The 24,541-nt window shown below is 32.3% G+C and overlaps 1 protein-coding gene across 3 annotated transcripts; it reads left to right on the forward strand.

The window, feature by feature from the left end:
• The first annotated feature begins 1,988 nt into the window (after nt 1-1,988).
• LOC123302488 (double-stranded RNA-binding protein Staufen homolog 2) lies at nt 1,989-24,541 on the forward strand. 3 transcript variants are annotated; one of them, XM_044885428.1, is made up of 14 exons: nt 1,989-2,198; nt 3,941-4,030; nt 4,537-4,634; nt 7,845-8,009; nt 12,676-13,157; nt 15,514-15,685; nt 15,809-15,930; nt 16,715-16,732; nt 16,852-17,095; nt 19,513-19,862; nt 20,903-21,182; nt 21,932-22,401; nt 23,286-23,428; nt 24,405-24,541. In XM_044885428.1, the coding sequence occupies exons 2-14, from the start codon at nt 3,972-3,974 to the stop codon at nt 24,460-24,462; spliced, it is 2,661 nt and encodes an 886-aa protein (XP_044741363.1). In that variant the 5' UTR covers nt 1,989-2,198; nt 3,941-3,971; the 3' UTR covers nt 24,463-24,541. The 3 variants fall into 3 exon arrangements, with proteins under 3 accessions (XP_044741363.1, XP_044741364.1, XP_044741365.1); XM_044885429.1 differs by having other exon boundaries at nt 20,909-21,182; XM_044885430.1 differs by lacking the exon at nt 16,715-16,732.

A 24,541-nucleotide genomic window follows, 5' to 3' on the forward strand; every position in this document is an offset into this window, starting at 1 on the left:
CTAAAGGCTCAGCTACACTAATCATATAAACCGTGAGATAGTAACACCTGAATGTTATCAGCTGCCAAAAACTGCCACTGACATATATGCTGATGTCGCTATCCTCCGCCAAAGTTGCATACTTTTACATGTATGACCTAAATAAGCTGCCAAAAACCTGAAATCAATCCTCCAAATTTTTACTTTTAAAAATTTTTTTTGATAAAGTCAATTTTCTTATAAATTTTGACGCGCTGATTTCGAATTTGACCTCAGAATTGTTTCATCATATCAAGAAAAAAACGTTTTTTTTTTTTTCTGTAAAAAATAGACAAAAACTGTTTATCAAAGCCGTTATGGGAGAGTAAACCGGTGAGCACAAAATAGCTGCCCTTAAAATTTTGATTTTTATATAATAAGATTAAAGCCCACAATTTAAAACCATAACGTGCTTATATTAAATTTTCTTTCTTTTGGATTATAAAATAAGAAAATGAGTTCAACGATATGATAGATGAGTTCTAAATGAAAAATCAGGTCAAAATTTAAATAATATAACCATATAGGACAATGACCCTATTTGAATAAAATATGCATTTTAGTAGTATTTTAACCACCGAAAAAATGCATCTAAAAAAATATCATGATTTTGTGTTCGTCCAAAAAACCTCTCAAAATCAGTAAATAAATCTTTCTGGCTAATCTATCTTTGTTACACATATACATCAATATATATGTCGTAGAAAAATTTTAGCATTTTGTTTTAAGCCTAGCCATTGGATGTTCTTACATTCGCTCTTCTTACATTAAGAGGATAAGGTACTCTTTAAGTAAAATTTATTAAATGTCAATTCTATTTACAGCCTTGATTTCAAAATTTTAGCAGTTAGTTCCATGGATGTATCCAACTTTTAATCCAAGGAGAGGCAAAAAAGGAATGTTTCGCTTAAAGGCGAGCAAATTAGATATTTGCCCAAAAAAATTCAAGAAATTCAACAGTTTTTTGGCATAAGCATACATGAGGTACGCCATGAAGGATGTTTCTGAGATGTCAATTGAAGAAATTGAACCGAAATATCAATCTTTAGAAGATATTTTAGTCAACATCTCAAAAATGGCTCGTTTTTTATCCAAATCGTAGGCAAAATAATTTTGCCGATTTTTTATAAAATTCTAATGGGTACCCCTTTAAAATAATCGAGAAAATCTAGAAAAAAAAAATTTTGTGATTACGATATTCTGAAAATTACTCCAAATATCGAAAAATTGTATTCTTACTTTTCGTTTTATATTGTCAAATTACAACATAATTCACCATCAAAATTGAAAAAAATATGTTCTTTTTAATATGTGTTCCCACTACCGTGCTCATACATCCTTAATAAGTCGGGCACAACGAGCTTTTTTTGTTTTCAATAATTTATTAAGGTTTTAACTTTAATTTAAATAGTTTTTTTATTTCCATCGACTATAGTATTGGAGAAATCTGTGAAAATATTAAAACATATCATCTATCGTTTTATTTATTTAAAAAATCGGGCAATCCCACCACCCCTAAAATTTTCAAAATTGATTTAGACTTAGCCCAACTTTATATTTAAAAAAATCAAGCTTTTAATTTAAAATTGCCTTGGTGCTCATACACCATTAAGAGGAGAAACTAAAAAATTTCTATTTGTATAATCGGGCACCCTTCCTCCTCCTAAAATTTTCAAAATTGATTCAGAATTTATATAAAAAAAAATTTTACATAAAAAACCAACTTTATATAAAAAAAAAACCCAGCTTTTTATTTAAAATTATCTTGGTGCTCGTACATGAAGAGAAACAGAAAGGTGCTCGTACAAGAGGAGAAACAAAAAATGTGGCAAATGTCTAAATTTTAGACATATTGCCGTATTTGTTTTCATACCTACATCATATATATTTATCTCTATTCAATAAAACAAATGAATGTTTAAGTCATTCCCCTTGTAAATATATAGATGTCTCAGTATTCATTACAGTATTCAAAAGAACATGGCCGCACATTAGATGAACACATAATTTTTTTCTTTACTGTTTGCCAAGTTAATTAAGTGTCAAAGTGCTGTATAAATATTTAACAAAAATAATTCTATTTCATTACAAATATCAATTGTGATAATCGCAAGAAAATTGAAGTTTTTTGAATTGAAATAGAACATTTTTTTTAAATTCGAATTGTATTTAAGCAAAAGGTGCGTTTGGTTTTTGTATGGTAAAATTTTACCGATTATTGTGTCCCCCTAAAAAAAAGGAAAGAAACGAATGTCTCATATTGGTTTTTTTTGTTGTTGTAAAATTCTATTTGTGTAAGTTTTAACGTAGAGAAAGTTTTTTTTTTGGAGAAAATATGCTTCAAAAATCAATTATTGTATATGTGTAGTTCATGTGTCATTAAATATAAATAAAATAATTACGACTAATTAAAAAAAATTTTTACAACACCGGTAAACTGTATGTATACATATTATTTTATTAAAAAAGTCTTAAAAAAATTAATTCAAAAATTCTGAATTATTAATTAACCGGTAATTAAACACCGGCTAGAATAATTCTTTACACCAAATGTTCATTAGTTTTTCTTTTATGTTAGAAAATATGTTTTGAAAACACCGGATATCTTATAAAACAACGATTTCACTAATTTTTTAGCCATGGAAACGTGATTTTAATAAGTAATTTTAAAAGTGTTATTGTAATGAATTCTTAGAAATTTGTAACCGTTGATTATTTTCGAATCGATCTATGGTTATTGTTATATGACGAAACTATTTTCGTGGAAACACGTTAATTTATTAGATAATAGTAAATTACGGAATTCGTTTTTGGAAATTAAGATGTTTCAGATTTTGTTTCAATAAGAATTTTTGATGGTTTCATTTATTTTTCGAGTAAAATTAGTGGGAATTTAAAACGTAGAGCTTTGTTTTTAAAATGATAGTTGAGAATGAATCAAAATGTGCGGTATCTCGTTTATTTTTCCTGATATCGATATTTAAAATAGGAGTATTTTTAAGAAAATACTCCTAATTCAAACAATGAACTTCAACCGACGTCAACTTTCCCCTGTTGGTCTAAGTTTATTTAATACATGCAATTTAAAAAAAAATTCATTTTGTCTTCAAATTGTCGAAGAAGTTGAAGTTGGTTCGTAACATAATTTTTGGGGTATGGTACATTTAAATTACGTTTTGGCGTAAAATTAACCGAAATTTTCGATATAATACAAAAATCTGCTATTTTATTTAACATTTCCAAATTGTACAATAACCTCGATTTCAAATATCTGGTATCGAGAACACTAGATGAGTAGTTAGATAGATTTGAGTTAGGAGTAAGTCTTTGAAGTCTTTTGTAAGACCAGTTGGATGTACGTCCTTCGTTTCAAAGGTGCTTCAGAAGCCCTACAGCTTTAATAAACTTGAGGATATTTCTGGATGAAACTTCATTTATTTCATTTGAGTGGAGATCAGAACATCTCAAGTGATGGGGTCGTTCTAGAGATCTGGTGATTTCACTTGTAGAGTCTGTATGAATGACGATGAAACCTCCGTACATGCTATTTACAGAAATCTTACGGGCCTCAGATTCAGAATGTTTGGGTTTGAAAGCTTGGAGAAGCTGTGAGTCTTCTTCTCTAGGAGGGCACCCCTTAGTCCAGGTGCTAGGGGCTCATTTGCGGTACCCCTCTTACATTTTATTTATTATTTAGTATCCTTAAATGATTTGTCCCTAGTTAGAAACGCTCTGGCTTTTTTCCTTGAAGTCTTTTATAAGAACTCTTGCGTGGTTGGCCATGAATATTTGCTCAAAAGCAAATATGCGTGCCCTCGTTTACCATCAATTCAACAAAAAAATTCAATCCTTTTATAAGAATATTTGTAAAAAATTTTAATTTAGAAAGTTCGAAGTTTAATATATATATTTTGGTTTTCAGGAGGTTGTTTTATTAACGGATCCAAATAAATATGATGCACCATCATCATCCGATACCCCAGTCCCAACTGCAAAGGGGAGACCCAAATAGGTAAATATCATTTTAAAATTATAGAAAATTAATACGAAACTTCAGTGTTGGATTAACCATGAGGCGGAGTAGACAATTGTCTAGGGGCCCCGCATTGGGTAGGGGCTCTCTGAGGAAGGTCAAAAGAGAAAAAGATTAATCTGTAGAAGAAGGGCCCTACAAGGGGTGCCAAGTTAGTTTACGAAGACTAAAAAAAAAATAAAAAACCGCGTCAAATTTCATTGTCTATAGGCTCCGGCATAAGTCTACCCGACATACTTTTCGAATTATTTAGTCGAATTTAATTTCTTTCTGTTTCCCAATATGGCACCTGGTTGACGCCATATTGAATTTTCATTACTGCCATGTCTTAAGTGACACCCAAAAACTTAAGATAAAGCGATTGACGTAAGAATCATCAAAATCGGTTCACGCGTTTGGTCTCTATACATACATTGATTGATAAACGCATAACCACTAATTTTCGTCTCGCAGTCGGGTAATTAATATCTATTTTTGCTTTATAGGATGGGTCAACAAACACATCGTCTATTGCAAAATCAGCAACGAGGGCATCCTCCGATTATGCTTGGCGTGGCAGGAGCATCTCCTGTACCTCCACCTGGTAAATTTAATTTTCATCATATCACTCTATTTCTTTTGGGATAAACGGTTTTTATTTTTAAATATTGTTAATTTCACCGTATAAAAATGAAAATTCGGTGAAATTAACAATGTTTTTCTGTTAACAAAGTAAATGTGATTTTCTGAGTGTATGGAATTGATTTTAAATTGTTTAAAGAAAATTTTTAAATATTCAAAATTTATTTGTTACTTTGTAGTAAATTTTTATGATTGTTTTTTTTTCTTGTATTTGAATTTTTTTAATTCTTTTTTAAACTTAAATTAGAAAGTTTAGATTTGTGAATTTATACTCGTGAACAAAAAAATTGAGTCATTGTTTCGATATTTATCAGAAGTGAATAAAAAGAGGCCGTTTTTCGAATATTAATTGAATGAAAATTTTTAATGCGAATACGTGATCGTTTTAGCGAAAATTTACATTAGATGGAGAAGGATTTTCAATCGAAGTTTTGGATATGTAACTTGACTTGGATTATTCTTACTTGTAAAATTTTCTTGGCCCAGTCCAGTCTTAGCTTATCCAACTCCAATTTCAGGCCAAGAAAGCAAACAGGGCAAACGAATTTCTCTTATAAAAGTTCCTGTTTCTCTCTTTTAGAGGTTTTAGAGCACCAAAAAGACTGGACCTAGCAATTATTCTTTCTTGAAAAGTTTTCTCGCTTATCCAGGTCCAGTTTTAAGCCATGAAGGGAAAGAGGGAAAACGGCTTTCTCTTATAGAGGTTCCTGTTTTTCACTTTTAGAGAATCAAAATTACGAGACCTAGCAATTATTCTTGTAGAGTTTTCTCGCTTATCCAAGTCCAGTTTCAAGCCATGAAGGGAAAGAGGGAAAACGACTCTCTCTTATAGAGGTTCCTGTTTCTCACTTATAGAGGTTTTAAATTATTAAAATGACGGGATCTGGCAATTTCTCTTACTTGCAATTTTGGTCTATTAGTGTAATTAAGGTTTAAATCTCGGGACGTCTCATTTCTCGAAGATGTACGAATTTTTCTCGATAAGTATCGAAAAGCAACCCAATTTTTTTGTGCGTGTATTTAAATAGAGTGCTCTTTGAAATTTCAAGAAAACTTTTTATAAATTTTAGTCGCTATTAACAATATGTAACATTTTTTGGGTCGTAGTTAAATATTTCGAAGTAAAAGAGTTAAATTAGGTAAAATATTAACCAAAAGGGGCTAAAAGGTTTGGAAAACTATTGCAAAAAAATATGATAAGGGGCAGCTTTAAGATCTAATTAGAAAAACAAGTTAAAAATGCTTTGGTTTTGAGATGAAAATTGTTGTTTCAAGTGAATAAAAGTGCATTTTAAAGGTTTTCGAATTATGGCGAAAAATTTCATACGAATTAGAATCTGACACTATTTTGTATCTCTCAAACAAAATATTGCTAAATTCGAAAGGAGGCTACCTAAATTACAGGTAGTATTGATTATGCTGATCAAAAGTTCTTATGGACTCAATCCTCAAAAAATCTTCCATTCCGAGCCCTTCATGTAGGTATAATCTTTAAAGGGCCATAGCTCGGAAGGAAAGGGTTTTGGAGTGTTGAGCACATAAGAACTTTTGATCAGCATGATCAAAACTGCCTTAATCCATAGTTTTAAAAAAATTCGAGCTCCTTTATATGTTTTTTTTGTTTGTTTTTTTTTTTACTCATATGCCCCAAAAAGAGGGGAATATTTTCCGGACCAATGGGTTCTGTTTAATTATTTGCATTATTTATTTAGTTGAACTGTTCTTTTTAAAAAGAGAATCGAAAAACTCGATCGACGATATTAAACAGAAAAAATTGGTAATTTCGCTATTGGAGAGAATTTTGAGTATAAAATCCGAATGAAAACTTGGATATAATGGTAAAAATGTTTCTGTTCCAAAAATAATCATTAAATGATTTTTCTACGATATTTTTCTTTAACAAAACGTTCCGATTAAAAAAAAGTTATCGTTCTATGTACAAAAAGTTCTAGGTCGTAAAAAAACCTACCGATTGACGTCTGGTAAGTCCAATTTGGATTCGTAGGTGCTTCAGTGTTTTCTTTAGCAAAAAATTTTGAAAATTTTTCGAAATATAGAATTTTTTTCGAAAAAAGACACCTTTTCGTAAAAACTATCCTCTTGGTCGAGGGCCATAGCCATAGAGCGGTTTTTCGGGGCTTAATCTCTTCGCCTAGACGTCTTCGAGCATGATATTTTGGCAGCAAGTGAAATTTTTTAAATCTTGATGCCGAAATCGGGCAACGAAAAAGTGCATATTATATTTTGAATTGTTTGTCTGTCATGCGAAATTATCAATTTTTGTGTGTAAGTCGTTCGAGGTAATATTGTCCCCCTATTTTTTTTTTGCATAAACCTAATCTTTCTTCATGCCGAATAAATTCTTCTAAGTCTCAATCCTTGCGTTTGAACTAACAATGGCAAATCAGAACGAAATGTTTCCAAAAATATAAAGAAAAAACATTTTCAAAAACCTAAAAATACCGAATAGAAAATTTCTAAATTCGAAATTTGCATTTACTATATTTTGGTTTATCGTTTTGAAAATTGGATGAATTTCGAATATTTCTCAACTTACCGCCCTTTTTGCATGTATATTTCTGTTACATTTTTTAAAGGATAGCAAAAGATCGGCAATTTTCGCAACTAATTAAAATGGCTAGGGCTTTATTGAAACTAGAGTTTCTGGGTTAGATAACGAAAAATGAATTTTCACGATTCTCCCTGTTCATTCAATGTCAAATATTTCGTTAATTTTCGTTACAATTAATATTTAAAGAGAAAATCGAGAAAAATCATTTTTCGTCGACTTCGAATTGAGACATGTGGATCTCACGTGGGTTAAAATTTCTTTACCATGCCAGATGAATTATAGTACAACAAAATTAAATAAAAAAATCTTGGAAAATTTCAAAGATGCATTAATTTTTTCTTTTTAGATATTTAGTTTACTTTTACTATTTAAGATTGGTCTTTTACTATTTGGATCTTTAGACTAATTTTCCAAATGATAAACCATTGAGTTTTTTTTAGATCGTTCTGATTTGTGTGGGCAATTCTTTTGTGTGCATGTTTTAAATTCTTGAATGTATGGAGCAAATTAAACTAATTTTATCTATAACCAAAAAATACTGCAAAAAAAAAATAAATAAAGAAATGAGTATGCAAAAATTTTTTATTTTTTTACGAAAAGATTTATCTAGAGTGCGAAAAAAGTTTAGTGGAAAACCAAGGTGTTCGTTATTAAACATCATTTTTCTTTCTGTAATTTTGATGAGCACGGTAAAAGCCATGGATCTAGCAACATTATCTAAAGCTGATCTACAAAAAATTTTTGGAGAATTAAATTGTATTGAAGGTACCTACCAACTACTTTGGAGATCGCTTATTCTCGAAAAGTCAAATTAGCAAAAATTACGTCGCGATTGTTTACCGTATTTTTTATTTTCTTATTTTCCATTTATTTTCAGATTTTCTCTTTTCTTGTTTTTAAGTTTTTATTTTGAGTTTTAATGGTAAGTATTCATTTTTTTTGAAATATTATTTCGTTTGAAACGGCGAAATATTAAATAATCGATGAAAATTTGGTCAAATAATGTAACAATCGCAGGTCGCTTGGAAATACGCCTACATTAAACTTTTCATTAGAAGCGTGATAAATCAATAGTTTCAGAACACCCGATAATTAGGTTGCCTAAATATTAAATGTTATGAAACCAGTTGAGATGACCAGCCCCGATCATTGAATCGGCTAAAATCGATCAAGATGATATTATACCATTTCAGATAAGTTCGGGAACAATGGGTCCCAAGCATCTAGACTTTCTCTGTGCTCTCATTAAAAACACCCAAAGGCGAAATGTCTCCGGGTAAGAGATACTATTTTAAGCCGATAAAGCTATAGGATATTCAAAAAAAATGGGTCAGAAACGTATACTCAGAGGTTTTCGAGTTCGCTGATCACTATTCCGATGACAGAATTTCGAAACACTCTCCCTCTCTTGGGTAATTCTGTAAATATTCAACAAAATGAATCAAAAAAGTAACTCGAAAGTTTTTTGGATCACGATTCCGTAGTTAGAATGTGGAATACTCTCCCCCCCCCCTGGAGTAGTTCAACCCCCGCTGGCCCAACACGGCAATATTCTGTAGCTATTCAACAAACAAAATGGAGCAAAAAAGTATACTCGGGAGTTTTTGAGGTCGCTGATTACGATTCTGTAGTTACAAATGTGGATATGCACCCCCAGTCCTGGGGTAATTCACCTTTAAGTGATCCAACACAGCAATATTCCGTAAATATTCAACAAAATGGACCAGAAAAGTACACCCAGGGGTTCTTGGGGTAGCTGGTCACGATTCAGTAGTTGGGCGACCTGGGGGTTGAATTATCCCAAGATGGGGAGAGTATATCCAAATTTTAAACGGAATCCTGATCAGCGACTCCAAAAACCATCTCTCTCTTTTTCAAAAATCATCTCAAAAATGGATCATAGAAATTAGCCTATTTGGCCCATAGTAATGGCCAAAAAAATTAGTTTCTTATGTGGAGGTACAAAAAAATTCTTCATTTGACACTTTTTTCGTCTAAAATGATTCGTCTAATAATTGAATAAACACTTTTGAGAAAATCAGTTATTTTTATCGCACTTAAAAATATGTTTGAAATTCCCGCTCAAAAAAAATTCGTTTGTGTTTTGTTGAATTGTTATTTGTTGGCAAGAAAATAGTTAAGCATTCGTAAAAAATTCATTTCATGGAAATGTCTCCAATAAAATTTTTTCAATAAATTTTAAATGTAAGTAATTAATATAATTTATAATTACTATTATTATTTTTGTAATTTAGAATAATTAATGTAAATTTAATTGTATTTTAATTTTAGTAATTTACGAACGAAAATTTAAGAAGTTCCATTTTTAAGGCGAGGGGCTTTGGCTTCAATTTTTTTTTTTGTGTATAATTCCTATTTTCTATTATCAGTTCTTAAAAGAACTATAAATAGATCTAGTGACTAAAAGGTTAACTTGAACGGTAATCTACCCACTGGTGATCACCTTAATATGCTTAAACTAACTATATGAATAGCCTTAATCTAGTGATAATGTTAAATAAAACTAAATTTTAAATCTAGCACATTTTGTCTGTTTAGTCTGTTCACAATGATTGTTAAAACCTAAATTTTAAATCTAGCACGTTTTGTCTGTTTAGTCTGTTCACACTGTCACACTTGTCCAAGAGTTTGATCACTTCAGAGTTTGGATGCTGCTCAATGCGTGTCAGGTATCTATCATTGAAACGTACAATTTCTTCACGCACTGTGGTCACTTCGAGACTTCGGTGAATATCGTCATTACGTACATACCACGGGGAATCACTAATTGTTCGCAACACTTTTGATTGGAATCTTTGCAGGATTTCGATATTACTATTGCTAGCACATCCCCATAGCTGAATGCCATAGGTCCACACAGGTTTAAGTATTGTTTTATACACTAACACTTTATTGTTCAATGATAGCTTAGAATTTTGATCCAAGAGCCAGTATAAATTAGAAAATTTCAAGTTTAGCTGTTTTCTTTTCGACCAGATGTGTTTACGCCAAGTAAGTCTTCTATCAAGGTGTATACCTAGAAATTTGACTTCATTTGACTGTGGAAAACTGACACCGTTCATTATAACAGCTGGACACGTTTCTTTTCTCAAAGTGAACGCTACTTGAACGGATTTCATCTCGTTAACTTGAATACGCCACGGCTTCAAAATAGTGCTAAAGGTGTAGCGTCTGTCTCAAATTTAAACTGTTCGATAGGTATTCCAAAAAATTATAATCGACATGAGATCGTCCGCAATGATAGTTGCGGGGGGGGGGGTTGGATTTTGGCTAATCTGCAACGATAAAGTCGGTTCTGTCTCATCAGAAAATTGATTTCAGAATGGTTTATAGTTATAGCGAACTGACTAAATTCAAAAATCATGGAAATTGTCACGACCAAAAAGCATGGAAATTGGCATGCTATTCTTCTGTAAGAAAAAAACTTTCTTTCGAAATTGATAATCAAAAATTTGTATCAGAGTGAAGCTTTCAATTTTTTGATTTCCAAACTTGAAACAAGAAGCAAAAAGTTGTTGGCTTTATGTTAACTCCTGTTGTGACTTTTTAAGATATCAGCCATATTTATTAATGAATTATTCACAATATTTTGTATTATAAAATAAAAAATTGTTTGTAATTAAAAAAATTTTCTTGATTTTCAGCATTTTACCCACTCTTATCGAAAAATTCATACGATCATAATTTAATTTTTCAGGTTATCGGGAAATTAATTTATTAAAATAAAATGAAAGCCTTTAAGATTTAATTTTTTTACAAAACCATTGATAGAAGCATCGTTTTCCATATCATGGTTACAAAAGTAAAAGATTGGCGCCGTAATCACTCTTTAGAATAATTTTTCAGCAACTTCAGGATAACCTTTTCTTCTTAATAACTTCCACCAACTAATTTTGGAGAAATAAAAACATATCATCCATCTACCGGTTTACCATAATCCAATATTAAATATATCGGACAACCCCTCCTAAAATTATCAGGATTGATTAAGACTTAGTCCAACTTCATATTTAAAAAAAATTAAGCCTTTTAAAATTACCCTGACGCTCGTACATTCTTAACGAAAAAAAGGCTGCATTTTTTTAAAAATTGTCTTAGGATACTCAATTACCATTGGCACAGAGATACAAGCCGAGCAAAATAAATGGCGAAAATTTGATCGCGATTAAACAGTGATTTTTCATAAAGTTCCCATCGGATTTGACTTCAATCACAGTTATAGTTTTTTCTTTGTTAGTGCTAACGCCCTCTATTATTATTAAAATGCTTTTTCGTTTTAAAAACCGATTTTTCTTACCTTCCGATTTTTTTTTTTTTTTTTTTTTCAATAACTTAACCAAAAATATGCAGATTGTGAAAAAATGACCTAAAAGACATGAAAGTTTTAAATGATATGTCTTTCTTAAGTGCTCATTCTGAGAAACTAAATATTTTTTACAATAGGAAATAATTCGGAATTTTGAAATTATTTTAAGCCAATCGATTTTTGTGGCAATTTTGAAATAGTTAGAAAAAATTGATGATGTAATTATGGTATGTGGAAAAACTTTAGGACTAACTATGGTTTTGTAAGTTAAATTCTTAAGGTTGTAGTTAAATTCTTAAGGTTGTTATTATAAATATAAACTTTCTTTTTTAATTTTAAGATGGATGATTGAATGTGTGTTTTTGCAAATTTGACTAAATCACTAATTTTTATTTAAAACAAATACAGGTGGGGTATAGAATCTCATAAGCATTATCCCAGTCAATTTACAAGTGAAATTTACAAAAATTAAAAAACCCCCAACAAATGAAGTGTTTACCTTGTAGCTCTCCGCAAACCAAACCGACCTTCTTAAAGCATAGCTAAGAACACTCATGATTAAATTACCTTTCAAACAAACAAAATCAAAATAGGTTCATTCGTTTAGGAGCTACGATGCAGATATTGCGTCTGGTGGTCGCCATATTGAATTTTTATTATTGCCATATCTTCAGTAGCACTCGCAAGGTTAAGATAAATCGATTGATGTAAAAATCATCGAAATCGGCCGAAGCGTTTGGCCTCGTAGTGTGTCACATAGGAACAGACATAGACTGATGAACACATTACCACTACTTTGCGTTGCTCAGTCGGGTAAAAATAGGGGACCAATTCTTTTGAAATCCTCCTCATTTTTATGTGGAAATGTCCTGAAATCTACTTTATCAAAGGGAATTCGGAAGGAATGTGGCAGGGTAATACTCGTTTCCAAAAAATATATAGAATTTAATAAAAAAATTATTTCTCGGGGAGTTATTGAAGATTTACGGTAACGATATTTCGGTATTGTAATAATTTTGACTGCGATACCACTTATGGTATTCTATAGACCCGAAGAAGAATAAAAGTTTATTTACAAAAGAAATTATTATATTTGGTACACAGGCGTAATTGTAACAATGCCATCGGTGCCATTACAAGCAATGACACAATCTGTACATCAACAACAGGCTCAAACTGTGCAACAATCGCAAACGCCCCAGCAGGTTATGCACAGTCAACAGCCCCAACAACAAGTTCAACTAGATATGGAGAATAATCAAGTTGATAATTCAAAACAAACGAATACGTTAACAAACACAACTGTAAATCAACAATCATCAAATCAGCAACAGAACATTGTGAATAATAATCAGAATCAGCAACAACAGCACAACACTACGATGGGCAGTGGTGCTAGCAGCAGCTTACCGTCCGGAACAACTAATACATTAAATTCAGCACCTACCGCCACGGCCGACAACTCCTCAAGCGCCCCTGCTTCTAGTAGCTTGGCTAACATTAAAGAGAAGACACCCATGTGTTTGATAAATGAGCTGGCCCGTTTCAATAAAATCCAACATCAGTATCGACTTACAGGGGAATCGGTATGTTTTCATTTACTACCTTTTTTTTACAATTGTAACTCACAATTATTATGATATAGAAACATTTCAAAATTCTAAATAATGTTAACAAATGTAGAAACCAGCGATTTATCAGAAAAAGTCCAGATTGTTGGCCATTATGGTCAAAGCACAGCTGATAACTATGACCGATCAAATTCAAATTTTTTCTAATCATTACAGTTGGTATTTGGGAAAATTTTTGGGCAAAAAATGCTTTCAATTTGAATCTTGAGTCATGTCGCCGCAGAAAAAAGCGCTTTCCTAACGAATTTTCTAAGAGCTGAAACCTTTCGATGACTTCTCTTTCTCTTGCTTGATGGATGGCTAAGCGGAAAAAACAGAAATAAAAATAAAAAAATTAAAAAAAAACGGAGAAAAAATCAAAAATCTCAGAAAAAAAGACTAAATAAATATAGGTGCTATTAATGTTATTAATTTTAATATTTTAATTCGTATGGCAAATTTATTCGAACATTATCCACGGGTTGGCCATGCTCATTAACGAGGTCGAGTTAGCCCGGGTATGCGGATTTTTTTTTATTGGTTAACCCTATGATTGCGTTCACTCACTGATCCACGGATATGTCATGCCTTTAATGGGATCGAGTTAGCACTGGTCTGCGGGTTTTGTGGCTTTTTGGTTAACCCTGTAATTTCATTCACTCACTGATCCACAGGTTGGCCATGCCCTTAATGAGATGAAGTTTATTCTTGTAGCGAATATTGTCTGTCCATTGTGAGAAATTGTCGTGATCGCTGATGAATCTGTCATTTTATTATTGGTCTATTTGGTTCGTGTCAATTTTTTCTTGGTCCATGTTTTCCTGAATCTATTTTTTTCCGTATATCATTTTCGAGTACATTGTGAATAATTGAAAATGGGTGATCTATTAACGCGCCGAAACTTTAAATTTAAAAAACTTTACGAAATAGTTGTTTTTTAATTTGTTAGGGAGGCTTAGGTCCTGTATTAAAATTTCGAGCTTTCCCCAATTTTTGTATTATATAAATAAGTATTTCAACTACAGTAGAGCGCCAATTATCCGAATCAGTTTTCATCAACTCAATAGCATTGAATTACATACATAGTTTTTAATTAATAGTTTATTCTATGTGCGACGGTTCGTTTTTCTTTATTGTCAGTCTATGTCCGATTATCCGAAGCGACCCCGGTCCCAATTAATTCGGATAATCGGCGTTCTACTGTACCTTGTAGTCATCATCAGTATCGAAATACGTATTTATATAATAAAAAAATTAATATAGAAAATTGAGAAAAAATTAAAATTTAATTCGAAATATCCTGGAGTTTTCATTTATTATCTTTGATAATATTTATATTAGGTTCTATAGTTACGGCACTGAAGGTACAGTATTCTACAACAAATTTTTTAAATTAAATTAGGAGACATTTTGTTAAAAAGTAAACACCAAGAACTAACCTTACATGTCAAGTTCGTAAAAAAATAATCATAAGTGATATATTTTAAAAAATTTTTAAGGATATACGAACATAATTCCTAGATGGGAAAATAGTAGCTTCCGGATGGTAAAGAATTTACCATACCATTTTTGAATTTTTCGTAAAAATCATTTATTTGTGACAATTGTTTCGAGATCACAGTCTCGGCTTCATGGCAAAATAATAAATTTTTAGAAATCCCTTTATTTGGATTAAAAAAGATAAATATAAAGTGCCTGGTGGAAAAAATATTTGAAAAAAGAATACAACTTAAATAGTCTTAGAAATTCTGAAAAAGTATTAGGAACTCTAAATAGCCCTGAATTTCTAAACGTTTTTGGACTGTCTAATTCAGAGTTATTCAGATTTATTCAGTCTGAATTAGACAGTCCAAAAATGTTTAGAAATTCAGAGTTCCTAAGACTTTCAGAGTTTCTAGGACTTATTCTTTCTTCATATATTTTTTCCACCAGGGGTATTACATTTTTGAAGTTATTTTTAAGTATGTCGCCATTTTGGTATTTTATACTAGAATGTCATTTGTCATTTAGCGTAGACTTTTACCTTCAAATATCTGCAAAGAAAAAAGTCTACATGCGTTAAATTGCAAGATCTAGAGTTCTAGACTAACAATTAAGGTCAGGAATCAAATATTTTGACATTTTCGTTAACCGGAATGTTCTTAGTTGCCACATGTCAAAATACAGAACATTTTAATACAGAAGAACAAAATGGGCAGCAAATTCAAAAATAACATCGAAAATGGAACAGTTGATACTTCGTCGATATTTCTATTTAGATAGATCCAGAAATTCTAAAATATTTGAATTACCAACATATAAAAAAGAAAAATGATCATGATATTTGATTTAGGGACCTGCTCATAAGAAACGTTTCACAGTCAGCTTAAAGCTAGGCACTGAGGAATACGAGGCCGAGGGCAACAGCATTAAGAAAGCTCAACATGCAGCTGCCAAAGAAGCTCTATTACTAACCAAGTTGAAACATCCACCACCGAAGACATCCCGTAATTTACGATTGGGAGGTAAGAATGGTCCTGGCGGCCACTTAACGCCGACAGTCGAATTAAACGCTCTCGCTATGAAACGAGGCGAACCGACTGTATATCTCGTCGAACTTAACCAATCACCTTATATCGGCCCTCCAGTTAATGGTTACAATCCCGGCTATCATCGTGGTAACATATACAATCAACAAGGAAATCGATTCAACTACGATACGCGCAGATACAATGGACGGGGTCATTACCATGGCCATTTCGATAACCAGGTTTGTTTATTTTCTTTATCTTTTGTAGTTTTGCGTTCACGTCATTTTTTTTCAAATCATATCCTACTTACAAAATGCTTTTAATTTTTGGATAGAGTAAATTATTCGAATTTTATGTAACATAACAAGGGCGTAGCCAGCTGATGGCAAATAGGGGGGCAAATTGATTTATGGAGAATAGGAATTTTCCCTTTAGTTTCCTTTTTCTCAAAAACTATAAAAGATGGTCAGTTGAAAATTTGTAGGTAGCTTCATTGATTCTAATTTCATGCTTAACCCATTCGATAATATTAAGAGGGTTAAAGGAATCAACTTTTGGGAGAACATTTTTGGTTAACAAATTCGTAGGTTCTTCTCTAGAGGGGACAGCTGCTCCTGTCTGCCTCTCTTCGACGACGCTCATGTAACGTAACGCATCTATATTGTTAGTTCTATTACTCGATACAAACAGGTTCTGTTTTGTAAGTTTGAAGTATTTTATCAACTGATGACAGCATGTGTTGAAAAAAAGCACTTACACCTATTTCTCATTGAGGATCCAAATTTTTCAATCAAATATTTTCTCTAAGAAACATTTTCAATTTCTTTTGTGCGCTCGCTCGTAGGGCCTCTAACCGTTGCGGGTTCTCTAGGCAGTTAATTCGGATCTGTGTAATTACACTGCCCAACGCGTGGAAGCCCTTAATACTAACTAGACATCTTTTAAAAACATTTTGTAGTAGGGTTTGTCTTTTTAAATTTTATTATAACATATTTAACTGTCTGTCGTCGATTTTCACATTAGCATCCAGGAAATGCAGGGGTAAATATAATTTTCAAACAATTTTACTTCATTCACATTGAAAATAATTTTGAAAATACACAAAAAATTCCACATAAAAAAAATTGTACAATTTGAAAATAATAAAATATTTTTTTCAGCGATACCAAGGGTATGCCGGGTATGGTAAGCCACATGGTTGGCATGGCCCTGGTAATCCTGGTGATACATTTACTGTGACCCTACGTGTTGGCCCTCGAGGTTATACTGGTGAAGGACCCACTGCGCAAGCTGCTCGCCACGATGCTGCGTCACGTGCTTTACAAGAACTCCGTCATCTTCCGTTACCAGATTCAGCACCAGCAGATCAAAGCACATTCCCAGTAAATGGTGCCACTGAAAACGGTATTTATATTATATTTTAAGTATTGATTTTTCTTCGCTATGGAAGCTATTTTTTTTGGGTTTTAGGAAATCTATCGTGTACATATTCATCATTTTTTATATTAATTATATTTTTTTAATCATTTTTTTTTTTTTTAATTTTAGTTTATAATTTTTTTTCCAGATTAAAAATTTTTATTGTTTCTCATTTTTCTTACTTTGTGAGAAAATCTTTAACTTAACGCTTAACTACACTTATTGTCCAAAATTTTGATTAATCACATTCTCGAAATAAAGGCTACCCAAAGTCCTCACCGAGGCCCGCGAAAATATTAGCATTGAAATTATCGCACAATCTTAATCAATAGTAACGGAAATTTTAGAATTAAATTTCTTTCGATTTCGAGCAGCCAGAAAGGCATGAGAACAGTCAGCAGCATTGAAGGTGTTTTTAACGATAAAAGGAGTACCGGCATGGCAATCGGGTTCCTAGCACCTAAAACTATAGGATTTCTATCTTCTACTCGAACGCATCAGTCTTTTGAAAACATTTAAAGTTGATTGGCAAAATTTCAACTATCAAGGTGGGTTGTCTTTGATTTGAGGCTGCTAGGGGAATCAGAGGTGTTGTTTTAGTACAAGACGATTTATTTCATCGAAAAATTCATACACAATCTTCGATTAGAATCTTGAAACGCCAAGGATCCCAGTGTACCTTGCCGCACTATTATTGTCACTATTCTATTTTAGGGGAAATTCATAAATTACGTGAGAATTTTTTTTTCAATGTAGATCCCCTCCCCCCCCCCCAAAGTAGAGAGATTTTCTTGAACTCTCCCCCACTCCCCCGCCTTTTGAGCTCACTTATTTATGGATGTTCCCTTATCTTGATAAACTATACGATAGATGAAATCTATTTGCTACCTCGAATATCGAATAAGAAACAATATCGGAATAAAGTATGAAGCTTTCCTTCCAGACAAAAACTTTTAAATCTGCACGAATTAGATTATTCGAAATTTTGGACAAAACATTTGGCATGTTCTAAAAAAAAGGTGACGGACACAAATTCAATGAATTACTTCTCAGAAAATATTGAATTTCCAAAATTAAAAGAATGGATAAAGACCGTAAATTACAATCGTTTTTCATCAGTCCAGTTGAATGAAAATAAACCATGATTTTTGAACGCATTTGCTCCCAATTTTAGTACTCGATTTGGAGTTAGTACAAGTTTTTCAAATTATTCTACATTCAAAGAGAGCTTGGATCAATTTTTTATTTGAAAAGTCATGATCTTAAAGACTTTATTAAAAAATTACCAAAGGTTTAATATTTTTAACCTTTTTTTTTGTCGAAAGATTTTACTTTTCTCCCATCCTGTATAATCAAATGTAAAAAAAGGGAAGCTAAAATGCGTGCACATAAAATATAACTAGTCTCTTGGGACAATCGGGTGATAGCATAAAAACATTTTCATGAACTGGATAAACGAAAATTGGTTCATAATTCTAGCTCATTCCCTTTCTTTTTTTCTCACTACAATCGATATTATTATTTAAAAACAAAATTTTATTTTTTAATTTTTCAAAACTAAATACATTGGGTAAGCTTTGTGAATTTTTCTAATTATTTGCATGGATTTTCAAAAGAAATCATTCAATTTTTCCTACAAAAATAATCTTACAGGATTATTGTGCCATTATGCAAAATTGTGGCACTGAAAACCAGATTTTAACATGAAAACTAGATGTGTTTTTATACTGAGCAAAATTATTGAGTTAGCTCAAGAAACCAATCCAACTCATTGATTGAGTTGGCTTAAGCTACCGCAAATGGGTCCCTAGAACCTAGACCAAGGGGTTTTCGTGCCCTCCTTGCGAACAACCTGTCACCCGAAGACAAGACGTGTCCGGATAAAAGATGCTATTTTAAGCGGATGAGGCTATAAGATTCTTTCGAAACCAGACGCCAGACAGAAAGCTAATAGCTTCTCCGTCGGGATTTCGTCCAGGATTTATGGAGCCTATTTCTGTAGATGCAAATAACATGCCCCTTCTCAATTGTACTCTTGAGTTTCAGGCGAGTACAGTCAAATGGCCTAGCTGTGGTTAGAGGGTTTGAGACGACCTATATCGTTCCAACGAGTCCGGTGCTTCATTCTTTTTAACGCCAAAGTGACCCGGTGCTAAGCATGTTAAGAAGAGCTTTTTTTTTTTTTTTTTAAGAATAACAGTATGACCGAAAGACTTTTTGCATTTGATTTATGCGGAATCCTTTTAAAAAATTTGAATTTTTCTAAGCGCGTCACTTTTTCTTGTGGATAAAATAAACTTGAGGAAAAGTTTTTGAACTAATCTAGTTTTCATGTTGCTAATATATTTTAGGAAAATGCTAGTTGTAAAAATTAATTTAAAAAAAATTGTTACTACAATTAGGAAATCAATCAACGAATGCCGAAGATATAAATTACGAATTGAAATCACCAATATCACTTGTACACGAGATTGCATTAAAACGTAATTTAAATGTTTCATTCGAGGTACAAAGTGAAAAAGGTTTACCACACATGAAAGTATTTGTGACAACATGTACAGTGGGTGATATGGTCACTGAAGGTGAGGGTAACGGTAAGAAAATATCGAAAAAACGAGCCGCTGAAAAAATGTTGGATGAATTAAAAAAATTACCACCATTATCGCCTACCCATATGTTCAGTATGTCACGTTTAAAACGCAAACCAGCCGTTCCAAAGAAGAAGACACGCAGTTTAATCAAAGTGTTCCAAGTTTGTATCCAATTTTATGTATAATTTTTTTTTTATTTTTAACGTCCCACCTCGTGCACACGAAATTATAGTTTTTAGTCATATTTTCGAAAGTCGAAAATGGAAACGGGTTAAAGGTGCATTATAAATTCGTTTTATCCTGGAATTGGGAATACAGAGTTGTTCACTAAAATAGGGGTTGAGTCAGAAGAGTCAAAAATTACAATTCAGCCAATCTAATATTTCAATCCTCTGTTTTCGCGGTTTTTTAGAAATTGTGCATCAGAGATATTATAAAAATAGAGTGCGCAAGTGTCTTTGCTGGCCATAAGTGAGAGTGTGGAGGAAATGATATCTTAGCTCGACAGCCCCACAGGCTGACCAGCAGAAAATAGGGACCTGACTATCATTCCGTGTGCACGAGGAAACACACATATCTTTTTCTGCTTAAAAATTGAATATAATTCATAGCAATAAAACAAAAATTGTATTGCTTCATTTTTTATGGGGCTCAGGCAAACAAATTTTTTCAAAGGCTTCAGTTGAAGAAGATATCAAACTTTCGATAATTTTTCTTGAGGGTATTGTAAACTTACCTAACCTAGACGTTTTTGAAAATATTTAGAAAATTCCTGCATCTCGACCATTATAACCAATGACGAAATGGTCATTGGTTATAAATCGATAAATATCTGAAATCTTATTTCAGAACGAACGAAAATTTGAGAATATTGTTCTGAAAACGGTGTCAAACAAGTTTTTTATGTACGAAAATTTTCATAGCAAGAGACTAATTTTTCTGTGGGTCATGAAATGTCCACCCGTCTTTCAATGAAAATCATACAGAATTTATTATAGCATCGTTTTTCTTTGATGTGGTTTAGTTTGTCCGAGACATTACAATATTTCTCGATAGAAAATAATTTTACCGGTAATGTTTGTTCTGGCTTGCGAGTTTTTTTTTCGATTGAGCTCTATGAGACCTATAGATTTCATTTTCCCCAAGTAATGAATAAAAAAAAATGTTTGTTTAAGAATTATGAATTGGCTAACAATTGTAGGGACAGAACGAACCCGATTATACTGAAGAAATCAATCCAATATCACGACTGATACAAATCCAACAAGCTAAAAAAGAAAAGGAACCAGTTTATAATTTATTAGAAGAACGTGGTGCTGCCAGACGACGTGAATTTGTTATGGAAGTAACTGTTGGGCAACATTCAGCTACTGGAACTGGTACTAACAAGAAATTAGCTAAACGTGCTGCAGCTGAAGCACTCTTACAACAACTTGGCTATAATCAACAAACACCAGCTCAAAATATTGATAAAACAAATGGTAATTACCAAAAATCATTTTCGCTTTAAGGTAGTACGTTCGTAAACTCACTTTTCTGTCGCCATTAATATATCTTTTTGGGTAGATGTTAAAAATAACCACCCCCTTAATAATTGCTAAATTTTTTATCCGCTTAGTAAAAGAGGATTTGCTATCTAAAGTTAGAAACCCTTGGATTAAATGACCGGTGAGTAAAATTTCGAAGATTTAATGGCCGGAATGAAATTTACAAGGATGATTCGGCATAGAATCCTAAAAAATTTGGGAAAAGTATGATAAAATATATTGGAAAATCGGGGGAATATTAAAATTAACTCTTGTAGCCATTGTATATTTGCAAAGTTTTTCTGACCAGAAAAAACTCTTAGTACTACTTCTGGAACAGGTACAAATAAGAAATTAGCTAAGCGTGCTGCAACTGAAGCACTCTTACAACAACTTGGCTATAATAAAAAAACACCCGCTCATTTTTTTTTTTTTGATGCGTTTATTTTCGTGAATATTTCTCGGAGATGATGAAATCAACTTGAAATTTTCAGAGAATATACATAAATATATGTAAATTGCGGAAATGCTCCGAAATAATCGATATCGCATTCTCTCTTATGTCATTAGAAGAACCTTAAAAGATACCTTTTTTCATTTGATTCGACTAATCGAACACTACTCGTTCACGTAGCTTTCGAAACTTGTATGCAAGTTTTTTTTGGAAGGTTTCTTTAAAAAAAACTGTTTAAAAATGATTGTAGTAAATGTAAAACCGGCAATAAACACACAACAACAAGAGATTCAAGAGAAACAACGTAAAGTAACATTTTTGGAGGATAAAACTGAGAGTCAACCACAAGGTGGTACAAGTGGACGACAATTGGTGCCAGGTCTATTATTAATGGGTGATCAATCAAACAACACATTCTCGGCAGCTAAATCCGGTGTGAATATACAAACAACAGCAACAATTGCCAAAGAATTCTTAAAAGCTGGTAATTCACCAACTGCGGATGCCCTAGCCAAAGCTGGCCACAATACAAAAATCATGTCACAAGGTGGTGATCAGTCACAGATGACGAAGACATCATCCACACAAGTGTTTAGACCGAAACAGCAATTATTGTATTTATCCAAATTATTGAATTTCCAAGTACAATTTTCTGATTTTCCAAAAGCCAATCACGAAGAATTTCTTACGCTATTGTCGTTATCGACAGATCCGCCACAGGTAAACTATATTTTATTATTATTTTCTTTAGTATTATTTTCTACGAAACTGTAGACTTATGAATGGGTATCGAAGGTCAATGGATATAAATCCGTTTGATGACCTCTAGATTTTTATGTTTCTGGGAAAAGCTGCTGAAAATGAAGAGGAAAAAATGTTTTTAGCCTTAAAATTGACTTCTAACTTAACCTTTAAGGCAATTTAAAAATAAATTCATGTTTAAGGCTGATAAAAGAAAGAAGAAAATTTTAAATAACAAGGTTATTTTTTACTAGCTGCAAACATCTGCTTCGCTTTTCTAACAATTTTCTAAATTTAGAGCTTTCTATATCACTCTTCAAGTTTCTAGAATAATCCAGAACATCTTAAACCGATTCGAATTATTATGAATTTAAAGAACAGTAGGAGTGCTTTTAAGTCAACGAACTTAAGGTCAGAATAGTCGTCAAAGAAAGGCTGGCTCAAGTGAGTCCATCTCCAGAGAGTGACAGAGAGGATGAGATATGATTTTTTCATCCTACATACTGTGGCAGCTCCTACTGCCGCCTAACCAGTACTCTGTAATAGCCGCAACAATTTTGCTAATAGGAGCTTTATAAGATCTTCGGAATGACTAAAATTATACTCAGACCATATTTGTCTTGCAGTACCACAAGTACATTCCTTTCTCCATTCAAGCTTGCCCTTTATTAAGATATCTTCTTTAAGGAGCAGCTTGCAGTGCGCAAATGGAAATTCTAGCGTTTCCAGCAAGCTCCTCGCCTTCAAAATTTCCTGGAATGTCCCTGTGTGCCAATACCCATACCAAATTTACATTCATTTGCTCCGCAAGTTTCAAATTTTTTGAACCATTATAAAAAATAAATTTGTATAAATTGTTTTAGGTATGTCACGGTGCTGGTGATAGTACAGATGAATCACATGATCAAGCTGCTTTATCAGCTTTACGAGTTCTTTCAGAAATGGGATTGGATAATAAAATTCAATTAGAAAATAAAAAAGATACTCAAAACGGAATGGTGGATGGGTACGTACCAGTATTTTTTCATTATTATTTCACTTTAAAAAATTTTTCCCCTGTAATTTAATACTTTTTTCCTGTCCGGCATATAATACAGTGGAACTTGGATAAGTGAGAAACCTCCATAACTGGAACTGATGCTGAGGTCCTAACAATTTAACTGAATTACCTCTGTTAGTGGGACGAACCAAACCTCTATTCGTTCTTTCGACATAATTGTCATAGTCACCTCTATAATTGAGACAGCGAGGTAATTTTATATGCATTAACCTCTGTAACTGAGAACGTGAGATAACATCGTTTTATTTGTTTGTTTACTTACTTATTCTTATTCTACCAACAAATTCCGCACTTAACTAATTGTGAGCCTCAAGTTTTAGTTTTGCTTTACTATCATACAGATGTTTATTTGAAAAAGGCCGAAACGAAGGCTGAAATCGTTATCAGTACGTGAAAAACTGAAGTTAATACCTGTTTATGAAAGTGGAAGGCCCCGCGATGAAGTCTGTGTCGAATTTAATGTGACAATTTGAATTTAAGCCTTTATTTTGGCATTTTTCAAACAAACATCCGTATGATAGTAAAGCAAAACTAAAACTGAAGGTCATTGATTCTCAAAATTAGTTAAGTGCGGAATTTGCGGGTAGAATACGAATAAGTAAACAAATAAACAAAACGATGTTATCTCAGTTCTGAGAGATTAATTCATGTAAAATTCACTCGTTGTCTCAGTTATTGAGGTAACTATGACAATAAAATCGAAAGAACAATCCCAGATATAGAGATTTGCTTCGTCCCACTAACAATGGTAATTTAGTGCCAAATTGTTGGGACTTCAGCATGAGTTTCAGTTATGGAGGTTTCTCACTTATCCATGTCCCACGTAACAAAGTTTCCACTGCATTTATAATTCAAGAATCTCTTAAAAATTTTGAGCTTAATTTTTTTAATTTTTAGTAACGTATTTTTATTTTCTTTGCAGACATAATCCAAAAAGTTGTACAAAACCAAGTATTTTAAGTAATGGAATTAAAAAATAAATAAATTTTACAACAAACAAACAAAAAAAACAAATTCCATTATAAAAAATTCAATAAAAAACAAATTGAAGTATTCTAC

The sequence above is a fragment of the Chrysoperla carnea genome, chromosome X, assembly GCF_905475395.1.
Source record: "Chrysoperla carnea chromosome X, inChrCarn1.1, whole genome shotgun sequence".
NCBI classification, from domain to species: Eukaryota; Metazoa; Arthropoda; class Insecta; order Neuroptera; family Chrysopidae; genus Chrysoperla; species Chrysoperla carnea.

What these genes read in the sequence shown, in the direction of transcription:
- LOC123302488 (XM_044885428.1), top strand. Translation starts at nt 3,972, where the DNA reads ATGATGCACCATCATCATCCGATACCCCAGTCCCAACTGCAAAGGGGA. An exon ending in ATCTCCTGTACCTCCACCTG is followed by an intron (nt 4,635 to 7,844) that starts GTAAATTTAATT and finishes TTTTACGAAAAG; the next exon opens with ATTTATCTAGAGTGCGAAAA. An exon ending in AGAATTAAATTGTATTGAAG is followed by an intron (nt 8,010 to 12,675) that starts GTACCTACCAAC and finishes TTTGGTACACAG; the next exon opens with GCGTAATTGTAACAATGCCA.